Source organism: Rhinopithecus roxellana, chromosome 21 (assembly GCF_007565055.1).
Source record: "Rhinopithecus roxellana isolate Shanxi Qingling chromosome 21, ASM756505v1, whole genome shotgun sequence".
Classification (NCBI taxonomy): domain Eukaryota; kingdom Metazoa; phylum Chordata; class Mammalia; order Primates; family Cercopithecidae; genus Rhinopithecus; species Rhinopithecus roxellana.
The window spans coordinates 56,770,580-56,788,223 of record NC_044569.1 but is presented as its reverse complement, the minus strand read 5'-3'; the positions used below and the strand labels follow the sequence as shown (position 1 = coordinate 56,788,223).

The window sequence follows — 17,644 nt, the reverse complement described above, 5'->3', positions numbered from 1 at the left end:
CTTCTTCCTATAATTTCACATAGCTGATCTCCCCAGATAGAAAGTTAGGCATCAATATCATCTCTTCCAGTTACTCTACCCTACTTCATTCCCGTATTTTCCATAGTTGCTTCCATACTGGTTCCGCCTCTGAAATAACTTTCTGAAGCCTCTGACATTCCCTTCTCTGTGTTTCTGTTGCCATTTCTCCATGGTAGGCATACCTCGCTTCTCCCTTGACCTATTGCATTAATTAGATTTCCTCTCCATATCTCTCTCCCTACCTCGTCTGTTTTCCATTCTCTCATTACTCATCTTTTGAAACAGATCTGATCACGTTTCCAGGCTAAAAACCCGTACTTACTTGGCAGTATCAAAAGGAATATGGCCCTCAGCGCCCTTAATAATCTGTTGTTGGTCTTCTTCTAGCAGCATCACTTATCCTGTCCCCCACTTCGCAGACATTTTACTTTTCAGTCATTTAGACTTTCTCCATTTTCTAAACACAACATACACATGAATACCTTTGTTCTTCGCATATGCTGCTTTTGTTCTTCTCCCACCTGTTTCTGACCTCCTTCTGGCTCAGCCTTCAGTACTTAGTTCAGGCCAAACCTCTTCTTGAGGTCTCTGCGGACTCTTCCAGTCAAATTGAGATGTTCTCTCCTTCATTGCAGCTTGTGGCTAAATGCTGTTGCAGTCACTTGCTGTTTTGTCCTGCCACACTGAACTCTTTGGGAATAGGGTTTCCATCTCTATTTGTTTTTAATATTATTATTATTATTATTTTGAGATGGAGTTTTGCTCTTGTCACCCAGGCTGGAGTGCAGTGGCGTTCACTGCAACCTCTGCCTCCTGAGTTCTAGCAATTCTCCTGCCTCAGCCTCCCGAGTAGCTGGGATTACAGGCAGGTGCCGCTGTGCCCAGCTAATTTTTTTAGTTTTAGTGGCGATGAGGTTTCACCATGTTGGCCAGGCTGGTCTTGAACAGCTGACCTCAGGTGATCCACCCATCTCAGCCTCCCAAATTGCTAGGATTACAGGCATGAGCCACCGTGCCCAGCCTATTTTAATTTTTTTAGTACACCTCTGCTAAAGGAAGCATCCTTATTTGTAACATACCACTCATTAGGTTGTGTTACAACTTATTTTGTGTTATGATTAGTTCTATGCTATTACTAGATTTTGAGTTACATAAGGTCAGGGACTTTGTCTTATTCATGTTTATATCATCAGTGTCTCATACAGTCAGTGCTGCAAAATGGATGTGTTTGAAGGAATGAACAGCTCTAGATTTATGCCCTTCATAAGTAAGTTCCCTGATTTTAACTATGTTGGAATTTTGTGGATATTATTTGGCCATGACAGACATCATGGAAACTGGAACTTTTTCTTATTAAAAATTAACATTTCATTCTTTGATTGTGCTTACCTTTGCTTTTAAACAGCTTAATACTTTCCATACTTAAATACTCAACTTAAATATTATACACTGCTTACTGTACGTTTTTACTCTAATATAAATGTCTCCCAAATATTCAGTCTTGGGAAGCAGTGAGGATGGTTGCACTGTCTTTCCCAGCCATGTTCACAGTACTTTTGGTCACTTGCATGGGCACTCTCATGTCCCAGGTATTATGCTAGGTGTTTTGCTTTTATTATACAACTTAATCTTTTTTTTTTTTTTAGATAGAGTCTCACTCTGTCACCCAGGCTGGAGTGCAGTGGTACCATCTTGGCTCACTGCAACTTCCACCTCCCAGGTTCAAGTGATTCTTTCCGAGTAGCTGGGACTACAGGGGCACACCACCATGCTAAGCTAATTTTTGTATTTTTAGTAGAGATGGACTTTTACCATGTTGACCAGGCTGGTCTTGACCTCCTGACCTCAATTGATCCGCCCACCTTGGCCTCTCAAAGTGCTGGGATTACAGACGTGAGGCACTGTGCCTAGCTTATCCAACTTAATCTTCATAGAATGATGATGAGTTCAGAGAAACAGGTTCAGAGACACTGTGAGACTTGCCAAAGTCACATAGCTAGTGAGTAGCTCCATCAGGATTCAAGCCTGCATGTGTCTAAATTCAAGACCCCTACTTTTCCCTTTCAGTATTGCCAGGTCATTTTGCTTCACCTGTTTCAGCTGCAGCTTCTGAATACTTGCAGTGTGATTCTGAGTAAGCTGATTATGACAGTTAAATCTCACGTAAATGAACATAGGTACCATTTCATTTTCTCTCTGAGTCTATATAATAGTATTGCCTTCTTTTTTCAGTGATTAGGGAATTTGTGATCTTAACATTCTAGATTAGATCAGTTTTTAAAAATTAGCTTTATGGGAAATGACTTCAGATTTTAAATATAATTTTTAATGACTCCTTTATTAAGAGTTCCAATTATATCATGAAAATATTTTATTCCTTAATAGAATTTTACTGGGAAAGAATGTCCTGGAAATTTCCAGCTATCTGCAAGCGTTTGAGCTATGTATAGCTTGTTTGGGGTATACAAAGGCAAATCTATTTTATGGGAAGTGAAACGTGCTTGTTTCTGTGTTCTCTCTTCCCAGTAGAAGCCTCTAACAATTCAGTGATGTTCCTTAGGGAAATGTGGTGATTATAACTGGGTTCCTTTTGATGTACTTTTGTATTGTGGGTATGCTTGCTGGCCCCAGGATTGATTTATTATCATGTGAAAAATTTGGTCATTCCTAGAAATGAATGATGGAAAAGACCCACTGAGGGCCCCACATTATTGTAAAAACTGACTGAAGGACGTGCTTTGTCCAACTTTTAAATTTAGACAAGGAAACTTTTAAATTTCTGCGTCCACTTAAAATGACTCAAGTGGAGAGGCTTCCACCATGCTACTTTGTTCTATTGTCTACGACTTCTTGTAATTATGAACTGATAGTCATTCCATTGCTCTCACCTTCCTTGCAGTAAAAAAAGAAAACTTTCAACAGTAGTGGGAACATTAAACAAAAATAAGTAGACTAGAAAATAATCATTTGGGGATTTTGTTTTTTTTGAGAGAGTCTAAACTTTCCTAAACCAGCTGGTTTTATTTTAGTAGTTTCTACAACATGGAATGGCAATTGTAAAGTCTGGGTAACAAAGTAGGTTTAGTCCTGTCTCTGCATTTTTCCAACCAAGTGGACTTCGGATCCTTTGCCTTTCCACCTCCCTTCATTCTGTGTCTTCCCTCCTTATCTCAGATTCTCTCTTTTCCTGTTTGGCTGCTTTCTGTCCAGGCCAGCCAGGGGATTCTGTGACACGTGTAGTCCCAGTCTAACTGTATTGGTGATGTATTGAACAAAAAGGCTGACTGCAGATAGTCCTACTTACATTTTAGGATATTAAACATGGGTCTGTTTTTTGAAATATTTCAAATTTAATTCAGATACCTGTATTGATTTATTATCTAGTTAAATGCAAGTAATTTCTTTTTTAATCTTTCATTTCTCCAATAGTAAAAATTATTGTTAGCATTATATGCTCTTGAGTATTCACTTTCGTGCATTTTGATGTCATAGAGCTTTTTTTTTTTCTTGCTTTTTTTTTCTCTGTTTTATTAAGTTCTAGGGTACATGTGCACAACGTGCAGGTTTGTTACATATGTATACATGTGCCATGTTAGTGTGCTGCACCCATTAACTCGTCATTTACATTAGGTATATCTCCTAATGCTATCCCTCCCCCTTACACCCTCCCCACAATAGGACCTGGTGTGTAATGTTCCCCTTCCTGTGTCCAAGTGATCTCATTGTTCAATTCCCACCTATGAGTGAGAACATGCAGTGTTTGGTTTTCTGTTCTTGTGATAGTTTGCAGAGAATGATGGTTTCCAGCTGCATCCATGTCCCTACAAAGGACACGAACTCATCCTTTTTTATGGTTGCATAGTATTCCATGGTGTATATGTGCCACATTTTCTTAATCCAGTCTGTCACTGATGGACATTTGGGTTGATTCCAAGTCTTTGCTATTGTGAATAGTGCCACAATAAACATACGTGTGCATGTGTCTTTATAGCAGCATGACTTATAATCCTTTGGGTATATCCCCAGTAATGGGATGGCTGGGTCAAATGGTATTTCTAGTTCTAGATCCTTGAGGAATCGCCACACTGTTTTCCACAATGGTTGAACTAGTTTACAATCCCACCAACAGTGTAAAAGTGTTCCTATTTTTCCACATCCTCTCCAGCACCTGTTGTTTCCTGATTTTTTAATATTGCCATTCTAACTGGTGTGAGATGGTATCTCATTGTGGTTTTGATTTGCACTTCTCTGATGGCGAGTGATGATGAGCATTTTTGCATGTGTCTGTTGGCTGTATGAATGTCTTCTTTTGAGAAGTGTCTGTTCATATCCTTTGCCCACATTTTGATGGGGTTGTTTTTTTCTTGTAAATTTGATTGAGTTCTTTGTAGGTTCTGGATATTAGCCCTTTGTCAGATGAGTAGATTGCAAAAATTTTCTCCCATTCTGTAGGTTGCCTGTTCACTCTGCTGGTAGTTTCTTTTGCTGTGCAGAAGCTCTTTAGTTTAATTAGATCCCATTTGTCAATTTTGGCTTTTGTTGCCATTGCTTGTGGTGGTTTAGACATGAAGTCCTTGCCCATGCCTATGTCCTGAATGGTATTACCTAGGTTTTCTTCTAGGGTTTTTATGGTATTAGGTCTAACGTTTAAGTCTGTAATCCATCTTGGATTAATTTTCATATAAGGAGTAAGGAAAGAAGAAGTTTTGTAAAGATTTTTAATACAACATTGGTGAGTTTTACACAAGGAAGTTACTATTGTCATAGTCATAAAAAATAGGTGCTTAGTGTGTTGTCAGATTTATGCTGTGCTGGGGTTCTGGGTAAGTAAAACAAATAGGAAGGACCACTGCCCTTCAGGAACTTTTTTTTTTTTTGAGACGGAGTCCCACGCTGTCGCCCTGGAGTGCAGTGGCGTGATCTCAGCTCACTGGAACCTCTGCCTCCTAGGTTCAAGCAATTCTCCTGCCTCAGCCTCCTGAGTAGTTGGGATTACAGGTGCCTGCCACCACACCCGACTAATTTTTGTATTTTTAGTAGAGACGGGGTTTCACCATGTTGGCCAGGCTTGTCTCAAACTCCTGACCTCAAGTGATCCACCCATTTCAGCCTCCCAAAGTGCTGGGATTACAGGCATGAACCACCATGCCCAGCTGCTCTTCAGGAACTTTTATACAGAATTGATGATAATAACCCTGGGCCTCATAAGTGACATAAGAGCCTCAGGTAATAAGTTTGTGAATTAAGTATTTACATTATTTATAAAGGATACGTTTAATCATTGCAGCAATGGCTGAAGACTGGGTTTGGGCAGGTACATGTAAAGGAAAAATGTAGACCCTACTGCTCATCCATGTGATTGGGGAAGAATGTAGAATTTGGAACTCTTGCCTTCTAAATGGAAGTCTTGCCTTCTAAATGTTCTGGTCTCTTCAGCTGTACCTGTAAGTCCAGACTCCCTGGCCTGCATTTCAAAGCTTCCCTAAGAAGGCTTTTTTAGCTACCCAGTCTGAGTTTACTGCACCCTGCAACCCTGGCCGGGCTCCTCCTTCCTGTCTCTCTGTCCCACATCCCCCACAGCTGTCATGTCAGTTCTGTGTTTGTGTTGCAGTCTGGGCCCAGGATGTCTTCTCTTTTTTTCTGCCTCTATCCACATCCAAAAAATGACATTAAAATTGCATAAACAAACCAGTTATGTATGTCACGATCAGTCAGAGAAAGGGTTTGTTGATGGCTTCTCAAATAAGAAAGGCTAATCTTAAAAAAGGATAGTCTTTTGAGTTGAAAAAAATTTAGTTTTTTTTTTTTTGAGGAAGCTCAATAAATTCTCCTTTTCACACCTTTACTGAAAACCAATAAAAATTTCATAAAAGACCAGCTTCTAGGAACCTAAGTTGATGAATTTAGGAATTAGCCAATTGCTCTTTCCTTGGCATGCAGTTGGTTTGGGCATTTCCCCATATATTATCTTATTTTGTTGTTTGTTTTATGATTATATTTTCTTCCTTTCAAAATGACATTTGTGAGCAGCATCTGTGTCATCTTTTTAATGCTAGGCACACATGTGTATGCAGCCCGAATGTTTGGAGTTGTGTTTTGTGTGTTGGATTGAGAGCACACAGAAGGGCTATGGCTGGGGAGCCATGATCAGCAGAGGAGAGCTTCCTGTGCTTCAAGGAAAGCCTCAGTGGTAGAAGACATGCAGTCTGTTTTTGATGAGGACTTCAGGGGTTGAAACACAAGTGACATAGTATCCTACAAAAGGCTTTGAACTATTGATAAATTAATTCAAGATCTTATCAGTTTATAAGGCAGTCATATAAAGAGATACAAATTTTGGTATTTTTATAAGACAATAATTTTATTTAATTTAAGTTTGAGTCTTCATGGAAAACCTGAGATTCTTTACAGGCGTGAGCCACTGTGCCCAGCCTTGAAAACCTGAGATTCTTGAACAGTGTTTTGACAAAGTTTTTCGATCACCTTGAAGTTCAACTGAGAGTTTTAAGTTAAATTATAATATTAGTTGTAATAATATTCTCTTGGTCATATGCCTATTGTGTTTGTAATAAAATATCTGTTCTAGAAACATGGGGGGGAAATGTCTTTTGATAACTTTAATTTTTGTTAGTTTGAAGGCATGCATAAGAATGAAGCCATAAGCCAACAGCTTCATGTTTTACGGAAAGAAGTGAAGCAGTTGCAAGCAGAAGCTGCTAAACCACCATCACTTAATATTGTGGAAGCCGCTGTACATGCAGAAAACTTGATCACGTAAGTTTTGTGGGCATTATAATTTGAAATACTGTTTTGTTATCATGAATAGTAATCATACATGCTACTATACCACCACCACCCCTGTAGCACCCACAGATTAATTTAGTACGGACATCGGCAAACTATGGCCTTTGAATCAAATCTGGCCTGCTACTTATTTTTATAAATAAAGTTTTATTGGAACACAGCCATCCCCATTTATTTATAATTTCTATGGCTTTTATGCTGCAGCAGCAGGATTGAGTGGTTGTAACAGAGATATAAAGCAGAAAATATTAACTATCTGGCCCTACATGGAAAAAATTTGCTGACCCCTGAATTGTGAGATGATACAGTGCGTTGAAATTAAGTTGAGGAGAGATTTAGTGCTTATGCTTTATATCAAAGTCACATTTACCCAGGAACTTATCATTGTCAACTCAGATGACTGAACAAAGTTCATAGCACAATTATTTAGGGGAATCAGGGCTCTCAAGTGTAGTTGTGAACTTGCATTTGACCATTGTGGTTTTCTTTTGGCTTTCGTTGTGGCTTACTCTTACTGTCCTCTTTCTTTCCAAAGCCACCATGACATGACTTGGGAGGTGGGCTTGACTCTGCCTTTACTTGAAGGTGACTGACTCCACATTCTAGTTCCAGCAGCTGATCCCCTCAGTAGAGTAGGATGGTGTATGGAGGGGAGCATTGAGTCCTTTTGTGTGTTGGGCTGGGGCACCTGGGAAGGAGAAGGAGACCAGGCAAACAAGAAGTTAATGTTTCTTTTACTGGGAAAGGGACACAAAAAGATGTGAGAATTGGAAGGGATATCTTTATTCTAGGATCTTATTCTATACAGAAATCTTTATCTCAACTTTAGTCAGTGTTTTGGATTTTAAAATGTAGAGAAGTCAGGGTTTTGTGTTTAAAAAAATTATATAAAGATTATATAAAAAGTTAATTATGAATTACATGCAAACTATGGACATTTTTAATAAGGATGAGAATGTTAATTAGTCCTTATAGCTGATTTTTTTTCCCTAGGAGAATATGAAATCATTACTAAGTATTGGAAATTGGCCAGATGCAGTGGCTCATGCCTGTAATCCCAGCACTTTGGGAGGCCAAAGCAGGCGGATCACTTGAGGTCAGGAGTTTGACACAAGCCTGGTCAACATGGTGAAACCCCGTCTCTACTAAAAATACAAAAATTGGCTGGGTGCAGTCGCTCATGCCTGTAATCTCAGCACTTTGGGAGGCTGAGGTGGGCAGATCACCTGAGGTCAGGAGTTCAAGACCAGCCTGGCCAACATGGCAAAACCCCATCTCTACAAAAATACAAAAAAATTAGCCGGGCATGATGGCGGGTTTCTGTAATCCCAGCTCCTTGGGAGGCTGAGGTGTTAGAATTGCTTGAACCCAGGAAGTGGATGTTGCAGTGAGCTGAGATTGTGCCGTTGCACTCCAGCCTGGGCGACAGAGTGAGACTCCGTCAAAAATAAATAAATACATAAATAAATAAATAATAAAAGAAAATAAATAAAAGAAAATAAAAATACAAAAATTAGCCAGGTGTGGTGGCATGTGCCTGTGATCCCAGCTACGCAGGAGAATCACTCGAACCCGGGAGGCAGAGGTTGCAGTGAGCCGTGATCACACCATTGCATTCCAGCCTGGGTGACAGAATGAGACTCTGTCTCCAAAAATAAAAAATAAAAAAAAAAGAAAAAAAAAATCGGTTGTCAATAAAATTGGAAGATAATATATTTACTCCATGAAATATTTTTAAAGTGACATTTTTGTCACTTTAAAAATCCTCACTGCTCTGAGGATTCTTAAGAATATTGCCTGAGAAACGTAGGGTATCAAAGAAGGCCTTGTGAGTATAGAATCTTTTACTGTAGACGGCAGTCTTACCCACATTTTCCCACAGGGCCTTAGTGAATGCCTACAAGTTGCAGCCTACACCTGGGATTCAGAAAGTTGGCATTAGCCTTTTCTTTACTATTGTGGATTATGTCAGCGATGAGACGCAGCGTCATCCCCCAACAAGGCAGTTCTTTACTTCATGCATTGAGATCTTGGGACAGGTAAGGCTATTTGTACCTTTTGCCTTGATCAGATAATGAGTCTCTGCAGTGTCTTCATTAGAGATAGTCAGCATTGACTTCAGACTTACATTACAGGTTCAGAGTCTTACCCAAGTCAGAAGCCTCTTGGAGTTGTAGGCTTCTCAGGATATAATTAGAACTGTTGGTATAGAATTTTGCTTCTCATACAAGGGAGATTAAATTATTCGTATTTGAAAGTCTGGGGAGACATCAGAATTTGTCATATATCTTTGGTGTTCTTAACAATAACATTACTAAAGCTCTTCATTGTTTATAAAAATACTTTCCAGTTTGTTTATTTCATCCTCATGGGGAATCTGTGTGATTGAGATTCCCATCTTAAAGATGAGAAAACTAGGTTCTAGAAGATTAAGTGACTGGCCTAAAGAATTCAGTTGGTGAGTGTGGAGCTGAGACTGAATCCCAGGGCTTCTGACAACACTCAGTGCTTGCCCCACCTCTCCACTGCTGTGTCCCGGTTGCTAGCCTTGGTCAACATTTATTTGTTTATTTATTTATTTGGCTTACAGTTACATAGATGGATATTTAACAAGGGCAAGGGTAATCATGCAGATTTATGAAATGTTTCATAAAAGAAACGAAAACCTCTTGTTTGAAATATGTAAACACTAATTAACCATGTACTGTCACCCAAATTCAATTGAATGAGTACTTATTTATTGGATGTTTATAAGGAAGTAATGCTGAACAGGTATTATCATCGATTTTTTTGTAGGAAGTTTTTTATCCTGATCATAAAATTAAAGTGTGCTGGCCGGGCGCAGTGGCTCCACTTGTAATCCCAGCACTTTGGGAGGCTGAGGCAGGCAGATCACCTGAGGTTGGGAGTTCGAGATCAGCCTGACCAACATGGAGAAACCCTGCCTCTACTAAAAATACAAAAATTTAACTGGGTGTGGTGGTACATGCCTATAATCCCAGCTACTCAGGAGACTGAGGCAGGAGAATCTCTTGAACCTGGGAGGCGGAGGTTGCAGTGAGCCAAGATCATGCTGTTGCACTCCAGCCTAGGCAACGAGCAAAACTCCATCTCAAAAAAAAAAAATTAATGTGTGCTTATTATAAGCAATGCAGACAGTATAGAAAGTATGAAGAAGAAAAATTTCTTATAATCCTAACTACCTGGAGATACTGATGACATAGCTAACATTTCATTATAGTTTGTCTTGTATATGTGTTTCTATTTGTAAACGTGATATTTCATTTCTACATATATAGAGATATATAGATATGGATAGGCACTTAAAATGGGCTTATGCTATTTTGTAACCTCCTTTTTCATTTAAACACATCTTTTAGACATTATTTCATGTTAATAAATGCAGACTTATATCATGACGTTGCATGTCTGTGTAGTGTTCCTTGATACAGATTTATTACAGTGTGTTGAGCTAGTGTTTGATGGACAGATATTTAGGTAGATTGTTTTGCTACAATAAGAGTGAGGTAAATATTCTTTGTGAACTTATCAGACTATTTTCTTTAGGATAATTTCTTAGAGGTATGATTGCTGTGTCAAAGGAATTTGATACACATTGTATATTTGACTTTTTACATCATACTTGATATAGTTACACTGCCTTCCCTGGGAAGTTTGCACCTATTTATGCTATCATTGCAGTGTTTGAGTTTGTTATTCTTCATACCATAACCAACATTAGGAATTCTCCTTCTTTTTAAGTTTTGCTAACCTGATAAGGGAGTGGTATTTCATTATTATTTTAATTTGTTCCTCTTTAAGTACTTGTTAAGTTATATGCCTTTTCATATGTTTATTGGCCATTTATATATACTTTTGTGAATTGCTGATTATGGTCCTTTGTACATTTTCTGTTGGAGTTTCTTGTTTTTTGATTGCTTTGAAAGAGCTCCTCACACTATTAACCTGGCATCTGGAATGTGTTATAAATACATTTTTTTAGTTTGTCATTTTTTTCTTTAATTTTATGATTATTTTTTATCTTATAGAAGTTAAAATTTTAATATATTCAAGCCTGTCAGTCTTGTTCTTTTATTATTTTTGCCTTTGGTCAACCATATGAAAGCCTTCCTGCAGGTGAAATTGTTTCAATTTTTGCTTATATTCTAGTACTTTTAAATATTAGAACCAAGTTAAAACAAGATGATGTCATCTTGATTATATATTATTATGAAAGTTAGTTTTTGAGAGGTATTAAATACACCTCTCACTAAAATCTATAACCTGGAAGTTTTGTTTTCCTGACGTAATGCAGCACCATGTTGGGTACTGTAGTAATCATGGTGGGGACATTGCACGTTTGTGGATTCAAAGTATCGCAATATGTTAATCTCTTAAAAATCTTGTAGTACTGTTAACTCATTTTATTTATTTTATTTTATTTATTTTATTTTTTATTGAGATGGAGTCTGGCTGTGGAGTTGCCCAGGCTGGAGTGTGATGGCACAATGTCAGCTCACTGCAACCACCACCTCCCAGGTTCAAGCAATTCTCCTGCCTCAGCCCCCCAAGTAGCTGGGATTACAGGTGCCCACCACCACACCTGGCTAATTTTTGTAGTTTTAGTAGAGATGGGGTTTCACTATGTTGGTCAGGCTGGTCTGGAGCTCCTGCCCTCAGGTGATCCACCCGCCTCAGCCTCCCAAAGTGTTGGGATTACAGGCATGAGCCACTGCACCCTGCCTAACTCAGCATTTTCTATATGTGGCTTGTCCAAATCAGATTTATGGATTCTTCAGAATTTCTAATATTACTGACATTGGAAGCAATAGGCTTATCTATGTTGATTTTAGCTGTCTTTTGATTGTTTCCGATTTTCATTTAGAAAAAAATTCGATTCACCTTATTTGGTGCCCCTTAAAAATTTGCTTGCTTAAATAAAGGTTGTAAGGGAAGAATCTGGTGACATTTTTCCTTTTTATTTTTCCAAGGTGTTTATCAGTGGCACTAAATCAGAGTGCAGAAAAGTACTTGAGACCATTCTGAAGAACAGCAGGCTCTGCTCCCTGCTGTCTCCTTTCTTTACTCCCAATGCTGCGCCTGCGGAGTTCATACAGCTGTATGAGAAAGTGGTCAAGTTTCTAAGTGAGGACAACAGTGATATGATTTTCATGCTGCTAACCAAGGTAAGATGTAATTCCATCCTCACCATATTGCTGAAACAGCAATGATTGTCGCTTCCTACTCCACAGAAATAAAAGGACCTCTGAAGTTTTGTTTCCAGGTACAGCAGAGGCTGAGAGGCCTTTTTCACAGTTTGCATAAGCTTCAAGCAGTCTGACCCCACAGCTGCTTCTTAGAGGGGTGGAGCATTGGTTGTGTTGTATAGCAGTGGTCTCCAACCTTTTTGGCACCAGGGACCGGTTTTATGGAATACAGTTTTTCCAGGGACTGGAGTAGGGGGGATGGTTTTGGGATGAAATGGTTCCACCTCAGATCATCAGGCATTAGATGGAGCATGCAACCTATATCCTTCACATGCACAGGTCACAATAGAGTTTGTGCTTCTATGAGGATCTAATGCCATGGCTGATCTGACAGGAGGTGGGGCTTGGGGACCCCTGTTGTATAGGGTAGTCTTGTTCCACTTCGTGTAAAGAGGACCTAATTCCCATCCCTTTTTAAAACTTAATATAGTTTTGAAAATATTCATATTAGTAGTTTAGTACATCCTTTTTTAAAATTTATTTTGAATTTATGCCTAAATTGTGTTTGACAAAAGTTTTATTAGTCTCATATTTAGAATAAGCTGGATCTAAGCAAAGTGCCTTTGATCTCATTCTGAATATTAACTGTTAATATTATTAGATTTCGTATTTATTAATATTAAAATATAACATTAGAATATTAACTATTAGATCTAGGTAATGAGTTTACTTAACCAGTTGAGAATTTCAGAGTCTTAACTACTTTACACTTGTATTTCTCTTACATCTATGAATCAACAAAACCTTGGCAGTTTTGGTCAGGTACGGTGGCTCATGTGTGTAATCCCAGCACTTTGGGAGGCCAAGGCATGAAGATTGCTTGAGTGTAGGAGTTTGAGACCAGTCTTGCCAAAACAGAGACCCTGTCTCTACAAAAAAAAAAAAAAAAAAAAAAAAACCAAGCTAGTGGTACGCCCAGCTACTTGGGAGGCTGAGGTGGGTGAATTGCTTATGCCCTGGGGGTTGAGGCTGCAGTGAGCTGTGACTGCACCACTGCACTCCAGCCTGGGTGATGGAGTGAGATCTGTTGTGAAAAAAAAAAAGACAAAAATCCTTGACAATTTTAGGGCCTAGAGATTGATCTCAGCCTATAATGGAGGAGAACATGTTTTATAGTTTGGGATTTTGGAAGGGAATATCAACAGTCTGAATTTTATTAACTGAGATAGGTAACTGATGCAGACCCAGAAACATGGCTGTTAAATTGAGACAGTTTCATAAAGTGGCTGCTCATTTGTGGCACTGTCACCAGTGAAGGAGAGCTACGAAGTTCTGATCCAGGTCTTGGAGAGGAAACTTATTATAAGACAGAAATATATGAGTCTCTGAGGAACAGTATAAAATTATAAGCCAATAATGAATCATCAGTAAGATTTTTAAATTGCAAGAAAAGCACACAGAACTAAGAAAACTCTGCCTCTGAGATTCTAGATAGTAACATAGAAATAGATGCATAATGGCACCAATTAGTGAACTACTTTTTTTTTTTTTTTTTTTGAGACGGAGTTTTGCTTTTGTTGCCCAGGCTGGAGTGCAATGGCGCAATCTTGGCTCACTGCAACCTCCGCTTCCCAGGTTCAAGCAAAACTCCGGGATAGCCTGTCTTAGCCTCCTGAATAGCCGGGATTACAGGCATGCACCACCATGCCTGGCGAATTTTGTGTTTTTGGTAGAGACGAGGTTTCTCCATGTTGGTCAGGTTGGTCTTGATCTCCTGATATCAGGCGATCTGCCTGCCTCGGCCTCCCAAAGTGCCGAGATTATAGGTGTGAGCCACCGCACCTGGCCCAATTAATGAACTTTTTGTATTCTTTTATGTACTTCTTTTTTTATTATTTATTTATTTATTTTGCAATTAGCTTCCTCGGGTTGAATCTTTTATGTACCTGTTTATACATTTTAGTTTCAATTTTTATAAAATGCTGGGTAATTTTTGGCCTTCAAATTTACACAGATTTTTGTCCTCTTAAACTATTTTTCTAGTGTAAATAAAATGGCTTTTTGTTTCTTTTTCTTTTTAGTTCGATCTTAAACAATGGTTAAGCACCACTAAACCTCCTCTGTCTGATCGTACCAGGCTTCTGGAGTCCATTCACTTGGCACTTACTGCCTGGGGCCTTGAACCAGATGAGGATATTTTGATGCCATTTAATCTTTTCTGTAAGCACTGGACTTATCTTCTTCTCTACCAGTTTCCTGACCAGTACAGTGACATTCTCAGGCTGCTGATGCAAAGTAAGTGTCTTCATTTAATTGTAACTAACTAGATCTTAGTGAATATTCAATATCACAGTTTTCATTTTGCAGATGTCATTCAAAGGTATGAAAGTAATACCAGTATAGGAGTTTAGAATCACTAATTGTCATCTAAAGGGCTTGATGAACAAGGCCCAAAAAATTGTTACTGTAAATATGGCCAGTTATTGTTCTCAACGTGAGAATGGGCTCTAATTTGGGCAAGGCAGCACCTAGAATTTGGTGGAGTCCACAGTCATGCAACTACTTCTTTGGCTTGACTTTTCAGCTGTCTTGAAGTGGGGTGGGGAAGGACCAGCTTACTCTGCAGATGACAGATCTGGCAAAGCAGGGAGGTTGTGCCTTATGACATTTTGGGAGTTTTTCCTTTCTAATTTTTTTACTCTTGTTTTTTGCAAATTAATTTTATCCATATATAATGATAGACTTTATTTATATTTACCAAGGGAAAGAGCAGCATTACAATCTCCACATTCCTGCCACTTCTGTTGCCCTCTTCGTACAATTTTCCATGGCAGTTTTAAAGCTTAGAGGAGAAATAAATAGGCTAGGCTTTTTTATTTTTGGAGTTTTACTAGGCAGTAATTTTATTAAAATTTGATAAATGAGATAGTATTTACTTTTTTCATGCAAACTTCATACCGTTTATATTTGTAGTAGAAAAAGAAATTTTGCTTTATACCAAATTTTTGTGTTACATAATAGAAATTGTTTAATGGATAAGTTAATGATCCAGTGTATTGGGTTACCCAAAGGGCCCTGAAATGTGTAGTCTCTCATTTTCAGAACACTTCAAGCTTTCATTGTTTCCTACAGAGGTAGGTTGCAGGGTGGGTGGAGAATGTTGGAAGGGAAATTCATTTCTACAAATTTCAATGAATATGTGCATAGCTAATTTTTGCTCTAAGCTTTTCAAGTTTGATATGGTGTGTGTTGTGGATTTTCCCCTGAAATCTTTTAAAGAGATTGTAAACCATTTATACTAGACCACTATTGACTTGAATTTAGTAGGAAATTTATTCTTACCAAGATAAGTAATTCAGACTTAAGAATAACAATACGATACCTCTCAGATGTCATGAGCTGCTGCCTCCTGGTTTCTTTCTCCTCCCTGGCTACCATGTTGATGTTGCCTTGGGAGCATCCTTTGCTCTTCTACTGCATTCATTCCCTCTGGGTGAGCCCATTGTTTTCCCTGATGTCACTGCCGTCTTCTAGGCATATGTGATTTCTACAGTGCTAGCTTAATTTTGGGGCGCTGTCCTAAGATCCAGACCCCAGTGGCCACTGGGCACAGACTGGTCACTGTCCCCCAGGTACCTCACACTGGACATATTGCAGCTGGTCTCACCATCATTCTCCTCAGACCTGCTCCGTGAACCTGTTATCTTACTTGATTCTCATGTTCACTCTGGATGGAAAGTACTTTAGGAGATATTACTCCTGTCCTGTGGGATGGGAAGTTATTAAGTACCAGAATTGGAACTAGTTCAGAATACGGGCTGCTGGACTTGCCCAGCTCTTCCATGCTGCCTCTGGGTCTTGGTTTTGGGGAATTTGGGGGCTGGTAGGAGACTCCTTCCAGAGAGCCCAGGCCCTGAGTTGCCTTCAGCACGTAGTCTCCATTGTCCTGTCACTGTTGTTTCTGTCACACTCGTAGATAGCTGTGGTCCCCCAGCCAGGAGAGTGGCACTGCCACCTTTCCCCAGCCAGGGTCGGAGGGTCAGGTCTCCCACCCCTCTGAGTGTAGCTTCAGCAGCGCTCACTCCCAGCGGGGTCACCAGGAACCAGGAAAACCATATGTGCAGGCAGCCAGTTCTTCTCTTAGGTTCTCTCTACTTGGGCCTCCTCACTCTAGATACCCCTGTGAGTTTGTTTTGGATTTTGGTTTAATTTTTATTACTTTGTAAGGTACTCGTATTATTTGTTACAAGTTAAAACATTTCTTTTGGGAAAGCCGCTGACTTGCTCTTCTTGTCCCTGCCTGCAGGCTCCGCGGAGCAGCTGCTGAGCCCCGAGTGTTGGAAAGCCACTCTGAGAGCCCTGGGCTGCTGCGCCCCCAGCTGCCAGCAGGGGGCAGCGTCCGCCGAGGGCGCCGTGCTTCCCAACTCTTCCGATGCTCTCTTGTCAGACAAGCAGGTGTGTAGCTTTTGGTCTCTGACGTGTTTGTGCATTTCTTTTTTATTTCCCTTGCTATTTATTTTTTAAACAGTTGGAAAACTTTTGTGCGTTATTTTTGTTAAGTGCTTTGCTTCCCTCATGTCCCCTTTGTCCAGGTGGCTCACTCCATTCCCCTGAGTCTAATTCTTGCCCATGTGTCGGAGAGACAAGGGCAGGCACTCCCCTGTAGATCTTTCCTGCCCACCCTAGCCCATTGGCCTCCACCCTGAGACCACTGCTCGGGTTTCTATGATGGAGTGTCCCGTGGCGCTCTCGATTTTATCCATTCTGTTTGATATGGGTTTGCATGAGAATTTATTTGAAATAATGGTTCCACTGCTTTAGAAAAGGTTTGAAACCCATTGTTGGCTGGGTGCGGTGGCTCATGCCTGTAACCCCAGCACTTTGGGAGGCCAAGGTGGGTGGATCACTTGAGGCCAGGGATTCAAGACCAGCCTGGGAAACATGGTGAAACTCTGTCTCTACTAAAGAATACAAAAATGAGCTGGGCATGGTCAGGAGGCTGAGGCAGGAGAATCGCTTGAACCCAGGAGGCAGAGGTTGTGATGAGCCAAGATCATGCCACTGCACTCCTAGGTGACAGAGCGAGACTCCACCTCAAAAAAAAAAAAAAAAAGAAACCCATTGATTTATTTCTCATATGCTATTTTATATTTTTGCAACTCTCTTATAAAGTCAAAGACCTACTACATATGCTGTCATCACAATGTGTCATAACACTTTACTAAAAGTACACATTTAGTAAGCATTTTTTGACTAGGTGTCTCTTCCAGGTAATGGAGACTATACAGTGGCTTTCAGACTTTTTTTATAAGCTTCGGTTATCCAAGATGGACTTTAAAAGCTTTGGTTTATTCTCAAAATGGAGTCCTTATATGGCTGATGTGAAGACATTCTTGCGCTACCTTGTGAAAAGGCTGTTTGACTCGGAAATGGCCTGTTTGGCCCAAGACCGAATTGCCAGCAGGAAAACAGGTTAGTGCAATGTCGAGCTAGGTGTTTGGACTTTCCATTAAGAGAGATTTAAGTAGGCACATTAAGAGGTTTATATTGAGTGTCAAGGAGAGAAAGTAGAAATATATAGAACAGGCATGAGCCCATGTATGTGTCATATA

General features: G+C 39.7%; 1 protein-coding gene across 3 annotated transcripts in view; it reads left to right on the top strand.

The window, feature by feature from the left end:
* Positions 1-17,644, top strand: part of EPG5 (ectopic P-granules autophagy protein 5 homolog) — a 136,006-nt gene that overhangs the window by 80,653 nt on the left and 37,709 nt on the right. For all 3 annotated transcript variants that reach the window (XR_004055685.1, XM_030925972.1, XM_030925971.1), the window contains exons 28-33: positions 6,653-6,795; positions 8,708-8,864; positions 11,817-12,011; positions 14,114-14,327; positions 16,339-16,487; positions 17,303-17,504. Coding sequence is in view for 2 of the 3 variants with exons in the window: in XM_030925972.1 (XP_030781832.1) it covers positions 6,653-6,795; positions 8,708-8,864; positions 11,817-12,011; positions 14,114-14,327; positions 16,339-16,487; positions 17,303-17,504 (1,060 nt within the window). In the remaining variant the exon portion in view is untranslated. The remainder of the gene's footprint in view (positions 1-6,652; positions 6,796-8,707; positions 8,865-11,816; positions 12,012-14,113; positions 14,328-16,338; positions 16,488-17,302; positions 17,505-17,644) is intronic.